The 24,919-nt window shown below is 39.0% G+C and overlaps 1 protein-coding gene across 1 annotated transcript in view; it reads right to left on the bottom strand.

The window, feature by feature from the left end:
- Positions 1 to 24,919, bottom strand: part of LOC129147489 (uncharacterized) — a 52,416-nt gene that overhangs the window by 5,525 nt on the left and 21,972 nt on the right. Inside the window, exons 10-14 of the mRNA XM_054709881.1 lie at positions 11,013 to 11,156; positions 9,962 to 10,063; positions 9,042 to 9,191; positions 5,325 to 5,474; positions 4,284 to 4,385 (exon numbers count right to left, since the gene is read on the bottom strand). Coding sequence (XP_054565856.1) covers positions 4,284 to 4,385; positions 5,325 to 5,474; positions 9,042 to 9,191; positions 9,962 to 10,063; positions 11,013 to 11,156 — 648 coding nt within the window. The remainder of the gene's footprint in view (positions 1 to 4,283; positions 4,386 to 5,324; positions 5,475 to 9,041; positions 9,192 to 9,961; positions 10,064 to 11,012; positions 11,157 to 24,919) is intronic.

Raw genomic sequence — 24,919 nt, 5'->3', positions numbered from 1 at the left:
GGAATAAAAAAGCACATTGAGATGAGGCATTTTGTGGTTCTGTGTAAATTGAAAAACTACATGTTGAGTGGACATTACACCTCGGGCATTATTACCATACATGATGATGGTTCCATACAAGTTAAGATGGCTTTCCCAGTTAAAATTCCATTTGTGCCTAAACTCTAAATAAACACTTATAAAAACTGTGTTTGGTGGATGTCAATGGGATTGGGTACATTGTATGTGATATTTCTGTTGATGTGTATGGATTATCATATACTTAGAAGTATGCCTAAAAAATGGTACTCATGAAATAAAATGTGGATATCAACTCAATTTTCTCATGAAGAAATTGACCATTAGGGAATATGCGGTGCAAGTTTTATGAATCATTCTGCATGTATATCTATCTGTTTATATTGATATCTATGTTGAGGCACATGTATAGAGATACATAAAAAGATAATTTATATAAATTAACTATGAATAGTTAATTTATTCAAAATTTCACTGTTCCTGTTCCATGGTTCCTATTCCTCTGTCATCTTTACAAATAAAAGAGAAACATGCAAGTTGATTCTCCCTCTGGTACACCCACCAGCCAATCTGTAGCAAGTATGCAAACTAACCCAACAAAAATGGTGGTGGCCACAGAGCTGGAGTGAGAAGGAGGCATGGGTAATCCCCGGCTATGGAAGAAGCCAAGCTTCCCACCCACCCAGGCCTCTACTCAAGGAGCAGCTCAGTGCCTGGGTCCCGGGGTGTGAACCAGGCTACCAGCCTGCCCTGGCTGCCCTGAAGGAGTGGCTGGCAAAAAAAAAAAAAAAAAAAAGGAAGAAAGGGTTGGGAGCCTGTGACACTGGGGCTTATGGCCGAGCTGAAAATGGCCCTCAGTCCCTTACCCAGGATGGCCACGACCCCATGGAGTAAGAGCCCCCGCTGGGGGGCCTAGCCAGCCTTCAAAGAGCCATCAGCCCCTCACCCAGGCGTGCCAGGCACCCCAGTGGGGACACCCCACCCTGAAGGGCATGTGGCCAGACTGAAAACGGCCTTCATCCCCTCACCCAGGCTGGCCAAACCCCCATGGGGTGAGTGTCCCTGATGGGCAGGCTTGGTCAGCCTGCAAACAGCCATCAGCCCCTCACCCAGGCTGGCCACTCACCCCCAGTGGGGACCCTCAACTCATGGGAGAGTGGCTGGCCTGCAAACCACCACAGACCCCTAACCCAGGCCACCCCATGCCCCAAGGGAATCCCCACCCTGATTCCGGACACCCTTCAGGGTAAACCAGCCAGCCTCCACCCGTGCACTTGGATTCTCTCTATACTAATAAGGGTAATATGCTATTTAGATTGGGAGACCTTTCAGGAGATGTTCCGGACGTTCTTCTGGACAAAGCCATGGTGACAGGGACAAGGTAGAGGTGGTTAGAGGCCAAAAGGGGTGGGCAGTTGTGGGTGATAAGGCCAGGATGGGATAGCAGTTGTGGGTGATCAGGCTGGTGGGCAGGCCAATGGGGGTGATCAGGCTGGCAAAGGTGGCCAGTTGGGGGTGAGCAGGCCATCAGTGGCAGACAGTTGTGGTTGATCAGGATAACAGGGGTTGCAGTTGGTGGCAGCAGGCAGGAGGGGAGGGAAGGTTGGGGTAAACAGGCCAGCAGGCAGAGTGGTTAGGGGCAATCAAGCAGGCAGGCAGCTGAGCGGTTAGGAGCCAACAGTCCCAGATTGCGAGAGGGATGTTCGACTGCCAGCTTAGGCCAGATCCCTGTAAAGTGGCAGTAGGACATCCTTTGAGGGGGTCCCATATTGGAGAAGGTGCAGACCAGGCTGAGGATTATCCACCTTACCCCCCATGCATAAATTTTATGCAATAGTCCACTAGTTGTTAATATCACTCAATGCTCATTATAAAACTGTTTAATATTATCGTAATCTCTTATGAATGTTTCTGGTAAATATATTATTCACATTTTAGCAGTATGGTATTGTGAATGTAATGTGTTTGGTGTTTAAGTTCATAATTTGTTGGTTAAAACTGGGTCAAGATTAAATAATGTGTGACTGATTTGTCTTCAAATCTGAATATGGAATAAGTTTTGTGTGACTGTGGATAGTATGTATACTTTGTATCTGTGTGTTAGGTAAGCACATATTTATGTGTGTACATTGCTTTTCCTATACTGATAAATTTGTGTGTGTGTATTTTACATACTATGTTGTTTGGATATGCAATGTTATTACTAAAAATATTCCCTTTGAAATTAGTAGAATTAGTGTACTTGCAAAATTGAGGAAATAATTAAAGAATGTGAGGATATGAAAACCAAGTTGCATAAGTGAAAGAATCCTGGGCTTTGAAAAGATGGCAGAGAGTGCAGAGAAGAGTGTGCAAATTAGGTGTGCAGTAACATGAGATTACCTTAGAAAGCAAATGGTGAAAAATTGAGTTCTGAAAGGGGCTAAGATAGAATATGCAAGCTGAGGACGTGCAGTCTAACTGTTAAATATTCACAAAAACCAATAAATCCTTATTGAAAGTACATGTAATATAATGCCCAGAACATAACCTTTTCAAGTAATTCAGACTGAAAGCAACCAAATTATCAGAAAAGTATGATCAACAAAGAAATTATATTCATGCAATGGTATACATAGAATGAACAAACTAAACTCACATGCAACATGAATAAATTATACAAATATAATGATGAGAGAAAGAAACCAGACCCAAAGTATATATACTGAGCACTTCCACTTATATAAAAATTAAAAACTTGGATATTCATCTACTGTGCTAAGAGTCAGGGAAATATCTATGGTACAGACAATATGGAGCATGGAAAATTTAGAAGCCTGTGGAAAACTATAAGGAAATGAATGACGGGGAGAATGAGTCAAAATGGGTCAGATAGGGATGCCTGTGATTGTAAACTTTGGCTATGAAAGTATATGGATGCGATGGGGTCTTTAATTGCATATGTCTGTACACTAGCTCAAGTTAAGTTCTTGAGAATCCTACCACTTTTGCCCTTTTAAAGTTAGTGCTTCACAGGTTCACTGTAACATAACATGCCCTTGTCTGACACATCCTATCTAATAACAGACACATATGCAAATTGACCGCACCTTCGCTACGCCAAAGCTACGCCCACCAGCCAAATCACGCCCACCAACCAATCAGGATGAGTATGCAAATTACCCCAACCAAGATGGAGGTTAATTTGCATATTAAGACAGCATAGAAAGAAGCCAAGAGCTGCAGAAAGAAGCAAAGTTGTGGAGAAGCAAGCAAGCCAGGGGGAGGAGAAGGGACGAGCAGAGCTGGGCTGGCAGAGAAGGGAGAAAAGCAGGCAGGCTGGCAGAGAAGGTGGGCTGGCGGAGAAGGCGGGTCGGGTGAAAAGGGAGAAGCCCAGGTGGGGCCGGGTAGAGTGCAGCAGGAAACCCTATTGCAGGATCCTTCCTGCAACAGGAACCATAGTAGAAACATATTCATAGATTTTTCTCTGATAAAATCTCATCCATTTAAGTCCTCTCCTACTATTTCCTCAAATAGAACACTGTTCTCCACAGATCTTCTTGCACATGCTCTAGTCCTTTTGAGTGTTTTCCCTTGGAATACATGACTTCCTCTGCTGATCACATTGAAGATGATGCAGAAGTGTTTGAGTTTCTGCACTGAGCAGACATGTGTTCACTAATGGGCAGAACCACTCAGCTCAACTCTGGGTTCTCTCTACATCCCCACCAACTTTGTGTGCTATTCATCCTTCCTTACCAGCACCAGATAGCCTGTCTTTACAAGAGATGGAGGATACATTGTCTGAAGAAGAGGCCTTCCATGCTTTCAGGCCGTGAATTAGGGTCACTCCTTCTGTCTGATCTGCAAAGTAGCTTCTCTTAAATTCAACTTTGCTGAGCAATTAAATAAAAATAATACAGATGTAGTCCATGCTTGTTATCTGTGTATTTATCTGTCCATTAAAGAAACAATAAGAGTCTGCTATGTGACATGTTTAGTGTACACACACAGCCCTCTCTCCATGGAAACTGGAAAATGGTTCCCATGAAAATATAAAATGCACAGAAATATGCATGTTGTCAATATATGTCGTGGGTGATTGGTTTTGCGAAAAATATTATTTTTTTAATGGAACAGAGACTGCTGTCTCCTTTCTACGTGGACATACAATTACATTAGAGTTATCAGTTTCCCTTGAAGGTAGTTCTCACCATGAAATTACATTTATACAATAAAAAAAGAATAAAATTACATGCATCACTAACTGGCATCACCATACAAACCTCGTCTGTACCAATCCATCATCTTCCGTTTCCATGCAAACTTGGACACAGGCTTATTACGTTTCCCAAGATAGGGAACATTTTGTTGTAATTGTTGGAATCCTAGGAAAGAAAGTTTCAAACATTAGAAACTAGAATGTGTGTGCGAGGGCTGTGGCAGGTAAGATGGCTGTGCCATATGGGAGCATGTAGAGTGAAAGTACGTTTATGCGTGATATTTCAGAATTCTGTGTGTGGTATGCCTCACTTGTGGTGTTTACAAGGTGTAACAATGTGTGTGAAATGCTTATTTGAGGAATTTATGTGGTGTAATTATGAGGATATAGCATTGTATGTATGTTTGTGTGGAGTTGTATGGATCTTCTGGGATATATCCCATGATTGTTTTTGATATTGTAAAAGAGAATGGTAAAAGATTTGGTGGCTGAAGTGGCTTATGGATTTGAAAGGTAACAGATAAAGTTCATTTCCTTTAAGGCATATGAGGTTTCAAATGTTTGACTTGGAAGGAGGGATTTAAAACAGATTATCTGTGTGAATGCATGTAAATTATAGATTTAGTGTGCAATTGGGTGAGTGTGAAGGAATCAAGGTAAGAGTGTACCTAGGTAATGCTCCTTAGAAATGAGAAGATAGGAGTTGAATGAAGGCCTGTGTATTTGAGAGAAAAAGTTGAAAGGAGAAATGGGGAGTTACCTGGTATGAAGGAGTACAGATGTGTGAGTGTGTGAAGAGGATATCAGTCTGTGCTCACCTGAGGTAAAGGTTCTGAGTAAATTTGCAATCACATATCAGCACTGTCCACTACCTCAGTCACAGCTGTCCTAGTGCTGTTATGTTGGAAATGTGTGCTGAGAGATCTTGCCCTGTGCTTGAAGGCACACTCCCTACTTGTCCCTCTGCAGAAGCCTTAGTTCCGGTCTGCTTGCCCTGAAATCCTTCCCTGTTTTTGATGGGAAAGTGAAATCAGTAGATACTGGGCTGAGAGGCTTGGCTGCATCTCTCGACCATGCTCAGATCCTGCTTTTGTATATTCCTTACCATCCTCATCATCATGACAAAGATTGGATGATGAAGAGTCACAGGAAGACTCTTCAGAAGAAGATGTACTTTCTTCTTCTTCCTGACTGCAGCCTGGAGCTTCCATAAATGGCTGATGCTGAGGCACATCCTGTTGAAAGGTGCAGGTTCCTGGGCAATGGAATAAAAAAGCACATTGAGATGAGACATTTTGTGGTTCTGTGTTAATTGAAAAACTATACGTTCAGTGGACATTACATGTCAGGCATTATTACCACACATGATAATGGTTCTCATACAAAGTAAGATGGCTTTCCCTTTTAAAATTCCATTTACTCCTAAACTCTAAATAAACACTTATTAAAACTGTGTTTGGTGGATGTCCCTGATATTGGGTATCTTGTATGTGATATTTCTGGTGATGTGTATGGATTATCATATATTTAGAAGTTTGTCTGAAAGATAGTAAGCATTAACTAAAATATCAACTTGATTTCTCATGAAAAAATTGTACCATTAAAGAATATGTGGTGCAAGTTTTTTGAATCATTCTCATGTATATCTACCTATTTATATTGATATCTATTTTGAGGTACATATATATAGGTAAGTAAAAAGGTAATTTTAATAAATTAACTATTCATTGTTCTCATGTCTCTGTTCCTGTTTCATTGTTAACAAAACTCAATGCTCATTATTTAACTGTTTAAGATTATCTTCATCTCTTATGAATGTTTCTGGTAAATATATTATTCACATTTTAGCAGTGTGCTTTAGGTAAAGTAAAGTGTTTGGTGGTTAAATTCATAATTTGTTGGTTAAAATTGGATTATGATTAAATAATATATGATTAATTTGTCGTTTCAAAAGCAGAATATGGGATAAATTTTGTGTGACTGTGGATGGTATTCATTCTTCGTTTTTGTTTGTTAGGTAAGCACATATTTAAGTGTGTACATTGCTTTTGCTATACTGATAGATTTGTGTGTGTTTTACATACTACATAGTTTAGATATGGTATGTTATTACTGAGAATATTCCCTTTGAAACTAGCTAGTGGAATTAGTGTATTTGTGTAAAGTGAGGAAATAATTAAAGACAATGAGGATGCAAGAATCAAGTTGTATAAGAGAAAAAATACCAGGGCTTTGAAAAAGATAGCAGAGAGAAATGTGTGTGAATTAGGTGTGCAGTAACATGAGATTGCCTTAGAAAGCAAATGGTGAAAAATTGAGTTCTGAAAGGGGCTAAGATAGAATATGCAAGCTAAGCACTAGCAGTCTAACTGTTAAATATTCACCAAAAAGAAATATCCTATTGAAAGTACATGTAATATAATGCCCAGAACATTACCTTTTTAAGTAATTCAGACTGAAAGCAACCAAATGCTCAGAATAGTATGATCAATAAATAAATTATTTTCATGCAATGGTATACATAGAATGAACAAACTAAACTCACATGCAACATGAATAAATTATACAAATATAATGATGAAAGAAACCAGAACCAAAGCATATATTGTGCCCTTCTGCTTACATAAAAATTAAAAGCATGGATTCTCATCTAGTGTGCTAAGAGTCAGGGAAATTTCTATGGTACAGACAAAATGGAGCATGGAAAATTTAGAAGCCTGTGGAAGACTGTAAGGAAATGAATGATGGGGAGAATGAGTGCAAATTGGTCTGATAGGGTTGCCTGTGAATGTAAACATTGGCTATGAAAGTATATGGATGCGATGGGGTCTTTAATTGCATATGTCTGTACTGTTTCTCAAGTTATGTTCTTGAGGATCCTACCACTTTTGGCCTATTTCAAGATATTAGTGCTTCACAGGTTCACTGTAACGTAACGTGCCCTTGTCTGATGCATAGAAACATATTCTTAGATTTTTCTCTGATAAAACTCTCATCCATTTAAGTCCTCTCCTACTATTTCCTCAAATAGAACACTGTTCTACACTGATCTTCTTGCACATGCTCTAATCGTTTTCAGTGTGTTTCCTTGGAATTCATTACTTCTTCTGCTGATCACATTGAAGATGATGCAAAAGTGTTTAAGTTTTTGCACTGAGCCGCCATGTGTTGACTAATGGGCAGAACCACTCAGCTCAACTCTGGGTTCTCTCTACATCCCCACCAACTGTGTGTGCTATTCATCCTTCCTTACCAGCACCAGTTAGCCTGTCTTTACAAGAGATGGAGGATACATTGTCTGAAGAAGAGGCCTTCCATGCTTTCAGGCCGTGAATTAGGGTAACTCCTTCTGTCTGATCTGCAAAGTAGCTTCTCTTAAATTCAACTTTGCTGAGCAATTAAATAAAAATAATACAGATGTGTACCATGCTTGTTATCTGTATATTTATCTGTCCGTTAAACAAACAATAAGAGTCTGCTATGTGTCATGTTCAGTGAACACACACAGCCCTCTCTCCATGGAAACTGGAAAATGTTTCCCATGAAAATACAAAATGCACAGAAATATGCATTGTGTCAATATATATCGTGGGTGACTGGTTTTGTAAAAAATATTATTTTTTTAAATGGAACAGAGACTGCTGTATCCTTTCTACCTGGACATACAATTACATTAGAGTTATCAACTTACCTTGAAGGTAGTTCTTACCATGAGATTACATTTATTCAATGAAAAAAAAAAACAAAAAACGGAAATTTCATGTGCCACTAACAAGCAACACCATACAAACCTCGTACATACCAATCCATGATCTTCCGTTTACATGCTGACTGGGACACAGGCATATTAAGTTCCACAAGATAGGGAACATTTTGTTGTAATTGATGGTCCTTGCAAAAAAGTTTCAAACATTAATAAACTAGAATGTGTGTGCGAGGGCTGTGGCAGGTAAGATGGCTGTGCCATATGGGAGCATGTAGAGTGAAAGTACGTTTATGCGTGATATTTCAGAATTCTGTGTGTGGTACGCCTCACTTGTGGTGTTTACAAGGTGTAACAATGTGTGTGATATGCTTTATTTGAGGAATTTATGTGGTATAATTATGAGGATATAGCATTGTATGTATGTTTGTATGGAGTTGTATGGATGTTCTGGGATATATCCCATGAGTAATTTTGATATTGGTAAAAGAGAATGGTAAAAGTCTTGGTGGCTGAAGTGGCTTATGGATTAGAAAGATAACAGATAAAGTTTATTTTCTTTAAGGCATATGAGTTTTCAAGTGTTTGATCCTGAAGGAGGGATTTAAAACAGATTATCTGTGTGATTGCATGTACATTATTTATAGATTTAGTGTGTAATTGGGTGAGTGTGAACAAATCAAGTTAAGAGTGTATCTAGGTAATGCTACTAGAGAATGGGAAGACAGGTGTGGAATGAAGGCCTGTGCATTTAAGAGAAAAAGTTAAAAGGAGAAATGGGGAGTTACCTGGTATGAAGGAGTACAGCTTGTGTGTGTGTGAAGAGGATATCAGTCTGTGCTCACCTGAGGGGCAGGTTCTGAGTAAATTTGCAATCACATATCAGCACTGTCCCCTACCTCCCAGTGCTGTTATGTTGGAAATGTGTGCTGAGAGATCTTGCCCTGTGCTTGAAGGCACACTCCCTACTTGTCCCTCTGCAGAAGCCTTAGTACTGGTCTGCTTGTCCTGAATTCCTTCCCTGTTTTTGATGGGAAAGTGAAATCAGTAGAGACTGGGCTGAGAGGCATGGCTGCATCCCTTGACCAAGCTCAGATCCTGCCTTTGTATATTCCTTACCATCCTCATCATGTTCGGAAAGATTGGATGATGAATAGTCACAGGAGTACTTTTCAGAAGAGTTCGTACTTTCTTCTGCTGCCTGACTGCAGCCTAGAAACTTCATGAATGACAAAGGATGAGGCACAATCTGTTGAAAGTTGCAGCTTCCTGGGCAATGGAATAAAAAAGCACATTGAGATGAGACATTTTGTGGTTCTGTGTTAATTGAAAAACTACACGTTCAGTGGACATTACACGTCAGGAATTATTACCACACATGATAATGGTTCTCATACAAAGTAAGATGGCTTTCCCTTTTAAAATTCCATTTACTCCTAAACTCTAAATAAACACTTATTAAAACTGTGTTTGGTGGATGTCCCTGATATTGGGTATCTTGTATGTGATATTTCTGGTGATGTGTATGGATAATCATATATTTAGAAGTTTGTCTGAAAGATAGTAAGCATTAACTAAAAAGTGGCCTTGATTTAGGGCTACTGCCTTGTGTCTGTTATGAAAAGTAGCTTCTCTTAAATTCAACTTTGCTGAGTAATTAAATATAAATAACACAAATGTGGACCATGCTTGTTATCTGTGTATTTATCTGTCCATTAAACAAACAATAAGAGTCTGCTATGTGACATGTTCAGTGTTCACACACAACCCTCTCTTCATGGAAACTGGAAAAAGATTCCCAGGAAAATATAAAATGCACAGAAATATGCATTGTGTCAATATATGTCATGGGTGATTGGTTTTGCAAAAATATATTATTTTTGAATGGAACAGAGATTGCTGTCTCCTTTCTACCTGGACATACAATTACATTAGAGTTATCAACTTACCTTAAAGGTAGTTCTCACCATGAAATTACATTTATACAATGAAAAATAATGGAAATTGCATGCGCCACAAACAGGCATCACTATACAAACCTTCTTGGTACCAATCCATGATCTTCCGTTTACATGCTGATAGGGACTCACGCATATTAAGTTCCCCAAGATACGGAACATTTTGTTGTAATTGAAAGAATCCTAGGACAGAAAGTTTCAAACATTAATAAACTAGAATGTGTGTGCGAGGACTGTGGCAGGTAAGATGGCCATGCCATATGGGAGCATGTAGAGTGAAAGTAGGTCTATGGGTGATATTTCAGAATTCTGTGTGTGGTATGCCTCACTTGTGGTGTTTACAAGGTGTAACAATGTGTGTGATATGCTTTCTTTGAGGAATTTACGTGGTGTAATTATGAGGATATAACATTGTATGTATGTTTGTGTGGAATTGTATGGATGTTCTGGGATATATCCCATGAGTGATTTTGATATTCTTAAAAGAGAATGGTAAAAGTCTTGGTGGCTGAAGTGGCTTATGGATTAGAAAGATAATATATCAAAGTTCATTTCCTTTAAGGTATATGAGTTTTCAAGTGTTTGACCCTGAAGTAGGGATTTAAAACAGATCATCTGTGTGATTGCATGTAAATTATTTATAGATTTAGTGTGTAATTGGGTGAGTGTGAAGGAATCAAGGTAAGAGTGACCTAGGTAATGCTACTAGAGAATGGGAATACAGGTGTGGAATGAAGGCCTGTGCATTTGAGAGAAAAAGTAAAATGGAGATATGGGGAGTTACTTGGTATGGAGGAGTACAGATGTATGAGCATGTGAAGAGGATATGAGTTTGTGCTCACCTGAGGGGCAGGTTCTGAGTAAATTTGCAATCACATATCAGCACTGTCCACTACCTCAGCCACAGCTGTCCCAGTGCTGTTATGTTGGAAATGTGTGCTGAGCCATCTTGCCCTATGCTTGAAGGCACAGTCCCTGCTGGTCCCTCTGCAGAAGCCTTAGTACTACTAGTCTCCCTGCCCTGACTACCTTCCCTGTTTTTGATGGGAAAGTGGAATCAGTAGATACTGAGCTGAGAAGCTTGGCTCCATCTCTTGACCAAGCTCAGATCCTGCCTTGGTATATTCCTTACCATCCGCATCATGATGACCAAGATTGGATGATGAAGAGTCACAGGAAGAATTTTCAGAAGAGCCATCAGAAGAGTACTGACTGCAGCCTGGGGCCGCAATGAATGACCGAAGCTGAGGCGCATCCTGTTGGATGTTGCAGAGTCCTGGGCAATGGAATAAAAAAGCACATTGAGATGAGGCATTTTGTGGTTCTATGTTCATTGAAAAACTACATGTTGAGTGGACATTACACGTCAGGCATTATTACCACTCATGATAATGGTTCTCATACAAATTAAGATGGCTTTCCCATTAAATTCCATTTACTCCTAAACTCTAAATAAAGACTTATTAAAACTATGTTTTGTGGATGTTCCTGATATTGGGTATGTTGTATGTGATATTTCTGGCGATGTGTATGGATTACCATATATTTAGAAGTTTGTCTGAAAGTAAGCATGAACTAAAATGTGGATATCAACTCAATTTCTCATGAAAAAATTGTACCATTAGGGAATATGTGGTGCAAGTTTTATGAATAATTCTGCATGTACATATATATATTTATATTGATATCTAAATTGAGGTACGTATATAGAGATTTTTAAAAGGTAAAAATGCACAGAAATATGCATTGTGTCAATATAAATTTTAATAAATTAACTATTCATTGTTCTCATGTCACTGTTCCCATTTCATTGTTAACAAAGCTCAATGCTCATTATTTAACTGTTTAAGATTATCTTCATCTCTTATGAATGTTTCTGGTAAATATATTATTCACATTTTAGCAGTGTGGTATAGGTAAAGTAATGTGTTTGGTGTTTAAATTCATAATTTGTTGGTTAAAATTGTATTAAGATTAAATAATGTGTGATAAATTTATTGTTTGAAAATCTGAATATGGGCTAAATTTTGGGTGGCTGTGGATGGTATGTATCCTTTGTTTTTGTTAGGTAAGCACATATTTAAGTGTATACATTGCTTTTCCTATACTGATAGATTTGTGTGTGTTTTACATACTACATAGTTTAGATATGGAATGTCATTACTGAGAATATTCCCTTTGAAGCTAGCTAGTTGAATTAGTGTATTTGTGTAAAGTGGGGAAATAATTAAAGAAAGTGAGGATGTGAAAATCAAGTTGTATAAGAGAAAAAATACCAGGGCTTTGAAAAAGATGGCAGAGAGAAGAGTGTGCAAATTTGGTGTGCAGTAACATGAGATTGCCTTAGAAAGCAAATGGTGAAAAATTGAGTTCTGAAAGGGGCTAAGATAGAATACGCAAGCTAAGAACTTTCAGTCTAACTGTTAAATATTCACCAAACAGAAATATCTTTATTGAAGGTACATGTAATATATGTCCAAAAAATCACCTTTTCAAGTAATTCAGACTGAAAGCAACCAAGTGCTCAGAAAAGTATGATCAATAAAGAAATTATATTCATGCAATGGTATACATAGAATGAAGAAACTAAAGTCATATGCGACATGAATAAATTATACAAATATAATGATGAGAGAAAGAAACCAGAACCAAAGCTATATTGTGCCCTTCTACTTACATAAAAATTAAAAACATGGATACTCATCTAGTGTGCTAAGAGTCAGGGAAATATCTATGGTACAGACAAAATGGAGCATGGAAAATTTAGAAGCCTGTGGAAGACTGTAAGGAAATGAATGATGGGGAGAATGAGTGCAAATTGGTCTGATAGGGTTGCCTGTGAATGTAAACATTGGCTATGAAAGTATATGGATGCGATGGGGTCTTTGATTGCATATGTCTGTATTCTAGTTCAAGTTAAGTTCTTGAGGGTTCTACCACTTATGTCTATTTTAAGTTAGTGCTTCACATGTTCCTTATAATATAACATGCCCTTGTCTGGCATACAGGAACATATTCTTCCATGTTTCTCTGATAAAAATCTAATTACTTTAATCCCTCTCCTATTATTTCCTCAAATAGAACACTGTTCTCCACTGATCTCTGTCCTTTTGCTCCAGTCCTTGTAAGTGCTTTTCTCAGGAATGTATTGCTTCCATCGCTGATCACATTAAAGAGGATGCAAATGTGTTTGTGTGTTTGTTTGTTTTTTAATGGTAAGTTGTGTTTTTTTAAGTAATTCTTTATTGTTAAAAATATTACATATGTCACCTTTTTCCTCTCATTAACCCCCTTCCCCACCCCATAGCCTTGGGCAGCCTTGTGTCAACTACTGGGCAGTACTACTCAGCTTAACTTTGGGTTCTGCCAAGATCCCAACCTCACTTTAAATCCTATTCAATCATACACTCTTAACAGCACCAGTTAGCTTGTCTTTAAAGGGGATGCAGGATAAGTCATCTGAGGAAGAAGAAGTCGCCCATGCTTTCAGCCTGGAGCTAGTGCCACTGCCTTGTCTATGCTGCAGATTTGCTGAGAGATTAGAAACAATAGAGATGTGGTGCATGTTCATTATTTATGCATTTTACCTAACTATTAAACAAACAAAAAACCTCTGCAAGCAAAAGAAACTATCAACAAAATAAGGAGAAACCCACTGTATAGGAAAATATAGTTACCAATGTTACATCACATAAAGGGTTTATTTCCAAAATATATAAATAAATTATAAAACAGGAGGAATAAAACCCAATGAAAATTGGCAAAAACCTGAATAGACACATTTCCAAACAGGACATACAGATGGGCCATAGACATCTGAAAAAATGCTCAACATCACTAATCTTCAGAGAAATGCTCGGAGAAACCACAATGAGCCCTGGTTGGTGTGCCTCGGTTGGTTGGATTTGATTCCCAGTCAGGGCATAGACCCAGGTTGGGGAGCATGCAAGTAGCAGCCCATTTATGTTCCACTCTCACAACAATCTCTCTCTCTCTCTCTCTCTCTCTCTCTCTCTCTCTCTCTCTCTCTCTCTCTCTCTCTCCCTCTATCTAAAAAGCTAATTAAAAATAATAAAAGTCACAAAGCATAATACCACCTTATACCTGCCAGAATGACTACCATCAATAAACCCATAAACAACAAGTGCTGGTGAGGATGTGAAAACAAGGGCACTTTAGTGCACTTGTGGGAATGCAGACTGGTGCAGCCACTGTGGAAAACACTATGGAGTTTCCTCAAAAATTGTAAAATGCAACTGCCTTTTAATCAGCAATCCCACTTCTGGGAATATAGCCTAAAAATATTGAAATACCAATATGAAAGAATATATATACCCCTATTTGCAGTAAAGTGTTATTTACTGGAGCCAAGATCTGGAAACATCCTAAGTGCACATCAGTAGATTAATTTTAAAAAATCTATGGTACATTTACACAATGAAATACTAGATGGTCATAAAAAAAAAAAAAATCCTACCTTCTGTGACAGCATGGATGGACCTAGAGATTATTATGCTAAGTGAAATAAGCCAGTCAGGGAAAGACAAATATCATATGAGCTCTCTTACATGTGCTATCTAATGAACAAAATAAACTGAAAAACAGAATAGAAACAGAGATATGGATACATGAAACAGACTGACAGTTGTCAGAGGAGAGAAGGGGGAAGATGGGATGAAAGAAGGTAAAGGGATTAGTCAAAGAGAATACATGAGTGACCCATAGACACAGACAACAGTGTTATGGTGGCCAGAGAGAAGGTGGAGTGAGTGCAATGGGGAAAGAGAAGCATGGAGGGGGGAGGGATAGAAACATATGCCCTTTCCACCATGCTCTTCTTTTTCCTAATTTACTGGCATGTTGATATCTTGGGGTTTCTATTGGAAAGCTGAATGTTAATGATAACAAAGTTTACATCAGCTCAGACCCATGAATTACCTCATGGAAGAGACTTGCCCTAGTGGCCTGCATATATGTGCCAATTTATCATATAAGCAAGAAATAGATCCACTTGTTTACTAGTCACTGAATACTAATCTACTCTAGTAGAGATATGTGTTTTTGAGAGGCAAAAAAAAATGGACCTGGTACATAAATAGTGGGCAATTATGTCAGGTTAATATCTACTTTTTCCCTGGATTATTTATGTTCTGTATGTGTGTAATGTTCTGTATGTGTGTATATGTGAATAGGTTTGATTGTATTTTTCCATGTCTCATAGTTTATGTTCAATAACATCCTATCTAATAAAATAGTAATATGCAAATTAACCATCACTACACCACACCCACAGGCCACACCCACCATCCAATCAGGAGTGGTTATGCAAATCAACCCAACCAAGATGGCTGAGTCCATGGAGAGAGCATGAGGAAGGCTTGAGTTTCTCCAGCAATAGAGGAAGCCAAGCTTTCCACACACCCTGGCCAGCCCAGGCCTCTGCTTAAGGCTACAAAGTTTCAATTATAGAAGGTGAATTAACCCCACAGAAATGGCTGCTGGCCACGGAGCGAGCACAAGGCTTGACTCCGCTACAGGCTACAGAGTTTCAATTGTAGAAGGTAAATAAATTCGAGATACCAGGGCCTCCTCTTGGGTCACCAGGGGGCATGGCCGGCCTGCAAACCACCTCGCTCAGGCTGCCCCACACCCCAAGGGAATCCCCACCCTTCAGGGCAAACCAGTAAGCTCCCACCCACGCACCAGGCCTCTATCCTGTCTAATAAAAGAGTAATATGCAGATTGACCATCACTCCAACACACAAGATGGCTGCTCCCATGTGGTCAAAGATGGCTGCCCCCATGTGGAACACAAGATGGCCACCACAAGATGGCCAGCAGAGGAGGGCAGTTGGGGGCGATCAAGCCTGCAGGGAAGGGCAGTTAAGGGTGACCAGGCTGGCAGAGGAAGGAAGTTGGGGGCCAAACAGACTGGCAGGGGAGCAGTTAGACATCAATCAGGCTGGCAGCAGAGTGGTTAGGGGGTGGTTAGGCTGGCAGGCAGAAGTGGTTAGGGGCAATCAGGAAGGCAGGCAGGTGAGCAGTTGGGAAACAACAGTCCTGGATTGTGAGAGGGATCCCAGATTGGAGAAGGGGCAGGCTGGTCTGAGGGACACCCCCCCCACACAAACCCGTGCACAGATTCCGTGCGCCAGGCCTCTAGTCTATAATATGTACTATTGTTTTTTTAAAGTGAAATGAATATAGCCTTTTCCAAAGATTCATTGGAGGATGCAGAAATCCTAAAAAAGTTAGAAATATCAGTCCTTGCCCTAACCAGTTTGCCTCAGTGGATAGAGCATCCACCTCTGGACTCAAGGGTCCCAGGTTCAATTACAGTCAAGGGCATGTACCTTGGTTGCAGGCACATACTCAGTGGCAAGTGTGCAGGTGGCAGCTGATCAATGTTTCTCTTTCATCAATGTTTCTAACTCTCTATCCCTCTCCCTTCCTTTCTGTAAAAAGTCAATAATATATACATATTTTTTTTAAAAAAAAGAAATATCAGTCCTCTTTAGGAATGTGAGCTACCGTGGGAACGTTGGTGTTGGCTCCATTCTGTCTTCTTCCCACCACTGAGCAAGGGTCCTCCTCATAGTGGTTACTTGTTTACTTATAATCTCCATAGTAACCAAACTATTTCAGTTTTCCATTTATCCAGAAAGAGCTAAAATATCTCCTTAATTAAACCATCATTGTTACAAGGTGTTTTTTTTTTTTTGTTTGTTTTTGTTTGTGTGTGTTTGTGTGTGTGTGTGTGTGTGAGTGTGCACGCACCAGCGCACCAATGCGTCCCATTTTTTCTTACATTTCACATAGGAGCCCCACATTTACATCTTCATAGCCTAACAAAATAATTCATCTTTACCCCTGGGTAAATAAATTATTTCTGACATTATACTCTAATTTCTACAGAAACAGTTTTAAGTGTTCAAAATTCTTTCCCCATCCCTCCTCTCCTTTCTCTTCCTTCTCCTCCCTCTCCTCCACCCTCCCCCTCCTATCTTTCTCTCTGTCTCCATCTTTCTCCCACTTCCCATCCCTGCGTCCATCTCTCCTCCTTTCCCTTCCTTCCTATCCCTCTGTCACTTTCTCCCCACCTATCTCTCTCTCTCTCTCTCTCTCCCTTCCTCATTACAACTAGGATTCTCTTTTTAGAAAACAGTACCTGGCTATCCTATTCCCCAAGGATGTGCTTAACACACACCTCTTGAAATCCTTGCAGTTTTTATGAAATACTCACTTTCCAGATGTTTCTTTTTTTCATTTCGTTTCATGGTTCAACTCTGTAAAGAGTCAGTCAAATCAGGCACCTTTCTCCCCCAAACTCTACTCTCAGAATGTCAGTTGATGATGATAAAGAATGAAATTACAACAAGCACAATTAATATAAACAAATTACAATCAATAACAAGTCACTTGAGAGTCGTCTACCCTCAGCAATCACTGCTCTGACCAGTGCCTAGGACACCACCAGGGCAGTTATGATTCAAGTCATCGCTATGGTTTCAGCAGTGTTCCATGACATGTGCATGACATCAGTGCATTCCAGGCTCCAGCTAGTATTCATAGGACTAGAGGACTGCCACATCCATAGACCACAGTGATCCCTTTTATGCAATGGAAACTCTTCCATGAACTTGAATTTCTTTTATTCATTTACTCCTTATCAAAACTAGAGGATAGGCAAATTGAATTTAGAAAGGCAATTATTTTATGTGTCTAGGGTGAGGCTAAGCAATACCTGAGAAAACTAGGCTTAGAACCATGTTTGTCTCACAGAAATAGTATTGCTATTTATATCTTATGCGCAGTATTATTTAACTAATGTACAACCATGATTATATGTGAGGTGCATATTGGTGTATATGTGTGGATTTGAAAACATCTCATAATTCCTTACAATTCTAACATTTATCAAATATCCCCCGCTATTAGGAATAATCTCATATATTTTTACAACAAGCCATTGTCGCTTTTGCTACTCTTTATCATTTCCCCAGAGGCTTGGAAAAGAGGAAGCCTCTGGCCCTTGTCAAGAATCCTGTTCTTGTCAAGCCCAAAGGTCTCATTCACCTGGCCTCTGTTAGGCTCCATGCTATATCTTCTGGAAACTGCTGGGCTCTGTACAGGGTTTGAACTCTATATAGTCGCTCCATTGTACATCCCACCCACCACAGAATATGCCTTCTCCATTCAGAGCAATATGTGTTTACTTCCAAACCTTAGCAGTTCCATTAGAACCAGGCCATTACTTAGCCTTCTTCAGCCTTCTTTACCTTCAGTAGGTCCTGCCTTTGTGGGTAAAGAACTCTTACTCCACCTAACCATTGGCAGTATTTTCCAGTGCTTGAAATCACACCTACACACTATTAGACTAATGCATAAAGTCAATTTTGTGCTCACAAATGCTCATAATAATGGTGTCAATATTTCTGAATCCCTAATGCTGCTGCATTAGTTTCCACTCTTTTTGACCAGCATGGAGTTTTGCCTCACTACTTTCAACTATGAATTTTGAGGCATGAAAAAGAGAAAGTTTTGAATGTCATATACAAATTCATTTGTATTCCTGGCTGATAATGAATCTAAAGTGAAGAATTTATACTTAATCAATAAAGAAATTTAAAGAAATAATTTACACAAGAAAAAAATCACTTAGGTGGCCAGTATGTTATGTACACATTAGTGGCTAATCAATGCTATTGTCCTCAGCTCCATTAATTTTTAATACATTAAATTAAGGACTGAGTATTTCCCTATAATAAGTAATCAATAAAATTAAGATAATTTTCAAAATAGGGCTCAAATATAATGAAGAAGGAATAAAAACTATGCTTTTGACTTGAGTCTCAAGATTTACTGTGAAATGTGGGGAAATCATGAAATATTTGATTTACAGCAGACCTGCTAAAAGCTTTGTTTATTTGCAAAACACAATGTGAGGACAATTTATCAATTTGACACCTAAGTATGGGTCAAATTCTGACCTCCCAAATGACACTAGTAGAGAATATAACAAATATTTGAGATAAATGTAAGCTTTTGGAAATAAGGGTTGATAGAGTAAAAGAGATAGTAATTTGCCTCTCCATAGTAAAAGATTAACTACTTAAAATAGTTTGTCAAATATTAAACTTAACTGCTTTAATTTTAACCTCTTGAGACTGAACATAAAACCCCCATATTGAAACCAGCTTTATTTGAGATACATAAATTTAGCATTTTACAAATTATCGGAATAATCTATTCCTAAACACCAATGAGAAAAATACACTAGCAACAAGAAAATTATCCACAAATAAAGCAGCATTGATTTTAAAACTAAATATATTATTCAAACCAAATTAGTCTGCAATGGGTTCATTTCTGTGTAAAGGAAGACATTTGTGAAATAGTAAGAACTTTAGTTTTACAGATATTGAAGTTTAAAAGAAATCAGATTGAATTGCATTGGTAACCTCCCTTTTCATGATATTAACCTCAAAACCATATGTACAAATAGCCCATATTTTAGTCACACAAGTACGAAAAAAATTTCTAAAAAATTAAACTTGGTAAATATTTACAGAATCTTACCTAGGATTTAAAGGATGTAAAAACTCATATATATGTACATATAAAGAGTAACTTGTGGTTTGTAATTTCATATTATAGAGGTTTATTTATTTAATTACTTTTTAAAGACGTGTTTTATTGATTTAAGAGAGAAGGAGAGAGAAAGACATTGATTCGAGAGAGAGAAATTCTTTGGCTGCCTCCTGCATGCCCCCATTGGGAATCAAGCCTGCAACCTAGTCACTTGCCTTGGCTGTGAATTGAACAAGCACATTTTGGGCACATGGGATGACATTCAACAAACTGAGACATCCGCCAGGGAATATAGAGGTTTATTTTTTTCTTTTAAGTCTATTTAACTTCATGGTACAACTAAAGGATAACCAGCATTCAAAGAAACTATTACGCCCTGGCAGGGTTTTCTCAGTGGTTGGAGCATTGGCCCTCAGACCAAAGCGTCAGGTTCTAGCGCATGTACCTTGATTGCAGGCTCAATCTGGGGCCTCAGTAAGCAAGTATGCTGGAGACAATCAATCAATGTGCTTCTCTCAGATTGATGCTTCTCTCTTTCTCCCATTCCACTATCTCTCTTAAAATAAAATAAAATAAAATCAATGGAAAAAAATGTCCTCAAGTGAGGATTAAAAAAAAAAAAAAAAAAACAACTGTTGCCCTAACCGGTTTTCCACAGTGGATAGAGCACTGGCCTGCAGACTGGAAGGTCCCAGGTTCAATTCCGGCCAAGTGTTGTACCTGGGTTGTGGGTACATCCCCTGTAGGAGGTGTGCAGAAGGCAGCTGATCGATGTTCCTAACTCTCTATCCCTCTCCCTTCCTCTCTGTTAAAAATCAATTTTTTATATATTAATATATACATATAATGAAATATATTAAAAACATTTAACTTTAAAAAGAAAGAAAGAAACTGTTAAAAACATGGGAACATTTTGGGTTTTCCTCTACTTACAAGCTAAATATTTAGCTGCCACACATTCATTATTGCTGACAGAAGACACAAGTTTTCTGAGACAGGGACAAAGGATGTTATTTCTTGTGTCCCAGACACCAGAGGATCATGATATTCATATTTGCTCAAATGCAGATATTACATTTGCTGAAGGTTTGCATTAGAACTGAGTCAGCTCCTGAATCCCAGGTCCTTTTATTAGTCATAGAAGCAGTTCATTGGAGATGATAAGGCTCTTGGCACACACACAATACATTTAGTGCTTACTGTGGGCCAAGCTCTCAGTAAATGTTTTTCATCTATTATCTGATGAAATTTTAAAAATAAGATAAGAAATAAGAGATATTGATATTTCCAGAGGAGATGATAGAGATGATAGAACTTAAGCAAATGAGGCTTACTTACACTGAGCCCAGAGACAAGTAATCCTAGATACCTGGTTCTAGAGCTCATAGTTGTAATCATGCTGCTAAAGCCCTTTTTCCACGATAAACTTACTCCTAATCTGGGTAATCTGAGAGACAATTGGTCAAACTTCTTCTGAAGAGCCCTAAAAATGATGATCTCTAATTGGGATTACATGAGATTGACAAATTTTGCTATTTTATTTAATTACTAGAGGCCCGGTGCACAAAATTCGTGCACAGAGGGGGGATGTCCCTCAGCCCAGCCTCCACCCTCTCCAATCTGGGACCGCTCGAGGAATGTCCGAATGCCCGTTTAGGCCCGATACCAGTGGGATTGGGCCTAAACAGGCAGTCGGACATCCCTCTCACAATGTAGGACTGCTGGCTCCCAACTGCTCGCCTGCCTGCCTTCATGACTGCCCCTAATCGCTTCTGGCTGCCAGCCTGATCACCTCCTAACCACTCCACTGCCAGCCTGATTGATGCCTAACTGCTCCTCTGCCAGCCTGATTGATGTCTAACTGCTCCCCTGCCAGCCTGTTTGCCCCCAATTTCCCTCCTCTGCCAGCCTGGTCACCCCTAACTGCCCTCCCCTGCAGGGTTGATCACCTCCAACTGCCCTCCCGTTCAGGCCTGGTCCCTCTCAACTGCCCTCCCTTGCAGGCCGGGTGCCTCCCAACTGCACTCCCCTGCTGAGATCTTGTGGTGGCCATCTTGTGTCCACATGGGGGCAGGATCTTTGATCACATGGGGGCAGCCATATTGTGTTTTGAAGTGAAGGTCAATCTGCATATTACTCTTTTATTAGATAGGATAGAGGCCTGGTGCACGGGTGGGGGCCAGCTGGTTTGCCCTGAAGGGTGTCCCGGATCAGGGTGGGGGTTCCCTAGGGGAGTGGGGTGGACTGGATGAAGGGCCTGTGGTGGTTTGCAGGCTGGCCACGCCCCCTGGCGAACCAAGCGGAGGCCTTGGTATCTGGAATTTATTTACCTTCTTCAATTGAAACTTTGTAGCCTGGAGCGGAGGCCTAAGGCAGCCAGGGCTACAGAAGCTTTTCTTCCTCCATTGCCGGGGGAAACCCAAGCCTCCCACACTCTTTCCAGCTCAGTGGCTGCCGCCATTTCTGTTGGGATTTGTTTACCTTCTACAATTGAAACTTTGTAGCCTTGAGTGGAGGCTTAGGCCTGCAATGGCACGTGGAAAGCTTGGCTTCCTTTGTTACTGGGGAAACCCAAGCCTCCCTCCTGCTTTCTGTGGCTGTAGCCATCTTGGTTGGGTTTATTTTGCATATTTGCTCCTGATTGGCTGGTGGCGTGGCTGGTGGGCGTAGCTTGTGGGTGTAGTGGAGTTAGGGTCAATTTGAATATTATTCTTTTATTAGGTAGGATAATGAGAATTGTCTGTAAAGATAGATTATACATATTTCAATGAAAGAATATGTAATATTTCCAAACCTTTTGTATCACAGTAGTTCTTGGACCAGCAACATCACCAGGGCAAGTTGTTAGCAAATTTCAGGCACCATCACCACCAAGGAATCACACACTCTGAAAATGTGTCCAGGCAAAGTGTTTTAACAAGCCCTACTGGTGATTGTGATACATGCTAAGAATGACTTCTGGGGAATATTTTAGCTGGCTTCCAAATCAGGGCAACGAAAAGCAGTTTGAAATAGGTAGGGGATATAATATGAAAATGGATTGAAACAATCTATAAAGAGTGGCTGCTATTAGTTCTCTTCCAAGTACTTAAAAAATATTCTGATACCTACACATTTTCCTTCACTGGAGATTTGAAGACTTTTCTCATTTTATTTCTAAAGAATTTAAACAGCATGAAAGAAAATTTCTACAAATGTGAATTAAAAATGGTCTTTAAATTGAAACAAGCAATTCTCTCTTACCCCACAGTGAGGACCACCAGTCAACAAATCCTGCTAATAGACACAGAAGTTCCAATTGGCTTTTTATGCTTCACTTTAAAAATTTGTAGGAGCCAAACTATAAATTAAAGTTAAATAATAAAGACATTCATTTTCAGACACTCAAATCCTCAAATACACTCTTTCTCAGAAAACTCCAGGAGGTTTTACTCCACTAAAACAAGGGAGTAGACCAAAGGAAGAGGAAGACCTGGGATCCATTGAGTAGACCTTCCAATAAGAGTAGAAAAAGTATATTCCATAAGTATATTGGTGCAGAAGACTTAGCAAGTAAGTATTTTGATTATTTCTCTAAGGGGGAATGACTGTAGCTGAAAATTCTCCAATGAAAAAATGGGATTGATAGATTATCTAATATAATTTGAAAGTGGCATTCAAAGTTTTATATTACTCTTGAATAATTGGACATCAAACTAGAAATGGGAGTGGAAGATGACTCCAGACAGCAACCCTTCTTCTTTTCACAGTCAGATGTTTTCTCGGCACTTTTCTCAGTTCTGGTGCTCTGGGATGGCCATCCCAGCTTGGGTTTAGACCCCAGTGTTCTCAGTGGGAACTGCCCACACCTGAAATATCCCTCTGGAACTTCAGCTGCTGTCTACGGATCCCAGCCAGCTCTTTTGTGCCTCTGCACTTCCTACCATCTCTATGAGGTCTCCACTCTCCATCCTTGGTTTACAGGGTTCTCTCCAGCTAGTCTTCAGTTGATTATTCAGGATAATTTTTCTATATTTTAGTTGTAATTCCAGTTTGGTCCCGGGAAAATGTCAGTGTAGCTTCCACTTACTACTCCACCATTTTGGAACTTGATGTTTGTTGAGTTTGATTATGGTTTTATGTTTTCAAACACAGTGTTTTGATTTCACAAAGTGAACTTTATGAATCTTTCATTTATTGTTCCTACATTTATATTCATAATTTGATTTATGTGTTCCTTCATTAAAAGTCTATATTCTTTTCGGGCTACCATTTTTTTTTAATTCCTTTTAATTTTTATTTTTTTTAATTCTTTATTGTTGAAAAAATATTTGCCTTTTAAACCAAGTGGTGGTCTAGGGTATTGATCCAATTTTATTTTTTATTCTCCAAATAGTGTTGTTTGTTTTTTGTTTTTTTTTTCAGTTTCTCTAATTTCATTTACCTACATGTTCATCATTTACTTAGTAATTGGTCAAGTCCCCACCATTGGTTTAACTTTTTTATCATAGATTAAATTTCATACTCATTTAGGTCTAATTCTAGGTTTTTCTTAGTCCATTGTAGCTTGCTTTCTTGATCTCTATGCCTCTTTAAATGCTGTAAGGCTGTCTGGAATATAAAAGCTGTAGAGTAGACTTTAATGCTTCATAAGATTATATTCCTTCTACTGTTGTTGCCTCCCTCCCCCGTCCAGGGGACTCCTAGCTCTTCTTCCTGTTACTTTTTCATGTGTACTTTAGAATCAATTATTTTTTATAGAGAACAAAATTAAAACAAAAAGATTTGTTTGGTATTCAATTTGGATTGCCTTATATTTTTATCTTTCAATTTAGATAACTGATATTTTTTATGACACTGTAGTCATTAGTATATAGTATTTTTGCACTTGTTAAATCTACTTTTGAGACTGTCTTAATATTATATACTGAAGGATTATATTTTTCTTGTCAGTCTTAGATTTAGACATTATTGTAAATGGACTTTTCCTATTATATATTCTAGTGGGTGCATTTAAGGTTTAGATGTGAAGGCAATTGATTATTATTTTTTAAAGTTGTAATGATAGCAACACCACGAGTTCAAAAATAGTTGAGATTTTATTTCACTATTTTGAAATCTTTAAAAAGTTTATCCTGTACTACCAGATATTTTTCCATAAAGAAATAATCAGGTACCTGGAAACATGTTGATCCTCTTGGTCTAGGCTTTAAACTTTGTTGGTGGGATCAAAGCTTCATTTATTCTAGGGTTATATGGTTAAATTATTCCTTTTCCTCTATTTAGACAAGACAATTCTAGTAGTTTAATCAATGCCCACTGGTTTATGAGGTTTTCCTCCTGGCTATTAGGTACAGGCATTTTTCATGCATAGTGACCATGGCGAACAGAGAGGGGAGAACTTATTCATGAAACTCAACAACATAGATTACTGTACTTCGGATCGGGCCACCAACGAGCGGGTATAAA

Source organism: Eptesicus fuscus, chromosome 3 (genome assembly GCF_027574615.1).
Source record: "Eptesicus fuscus isolate TK198812 chromosome 3, DD_ASM_mEF_20220401, whole genome shotgun sequence".
Lineage (NCBI taxonomy): Eukaryota > Metazoa > Chordata > Mammalia > Chiroptera > Vespertilionidae > Eptesicus > Eptesicus fuscus.
The sequence above is the reverse complement of the archived record's forward strand: the minus strand, read 5'-3'. Positions and strand labels throughout refer to the sequence as shown.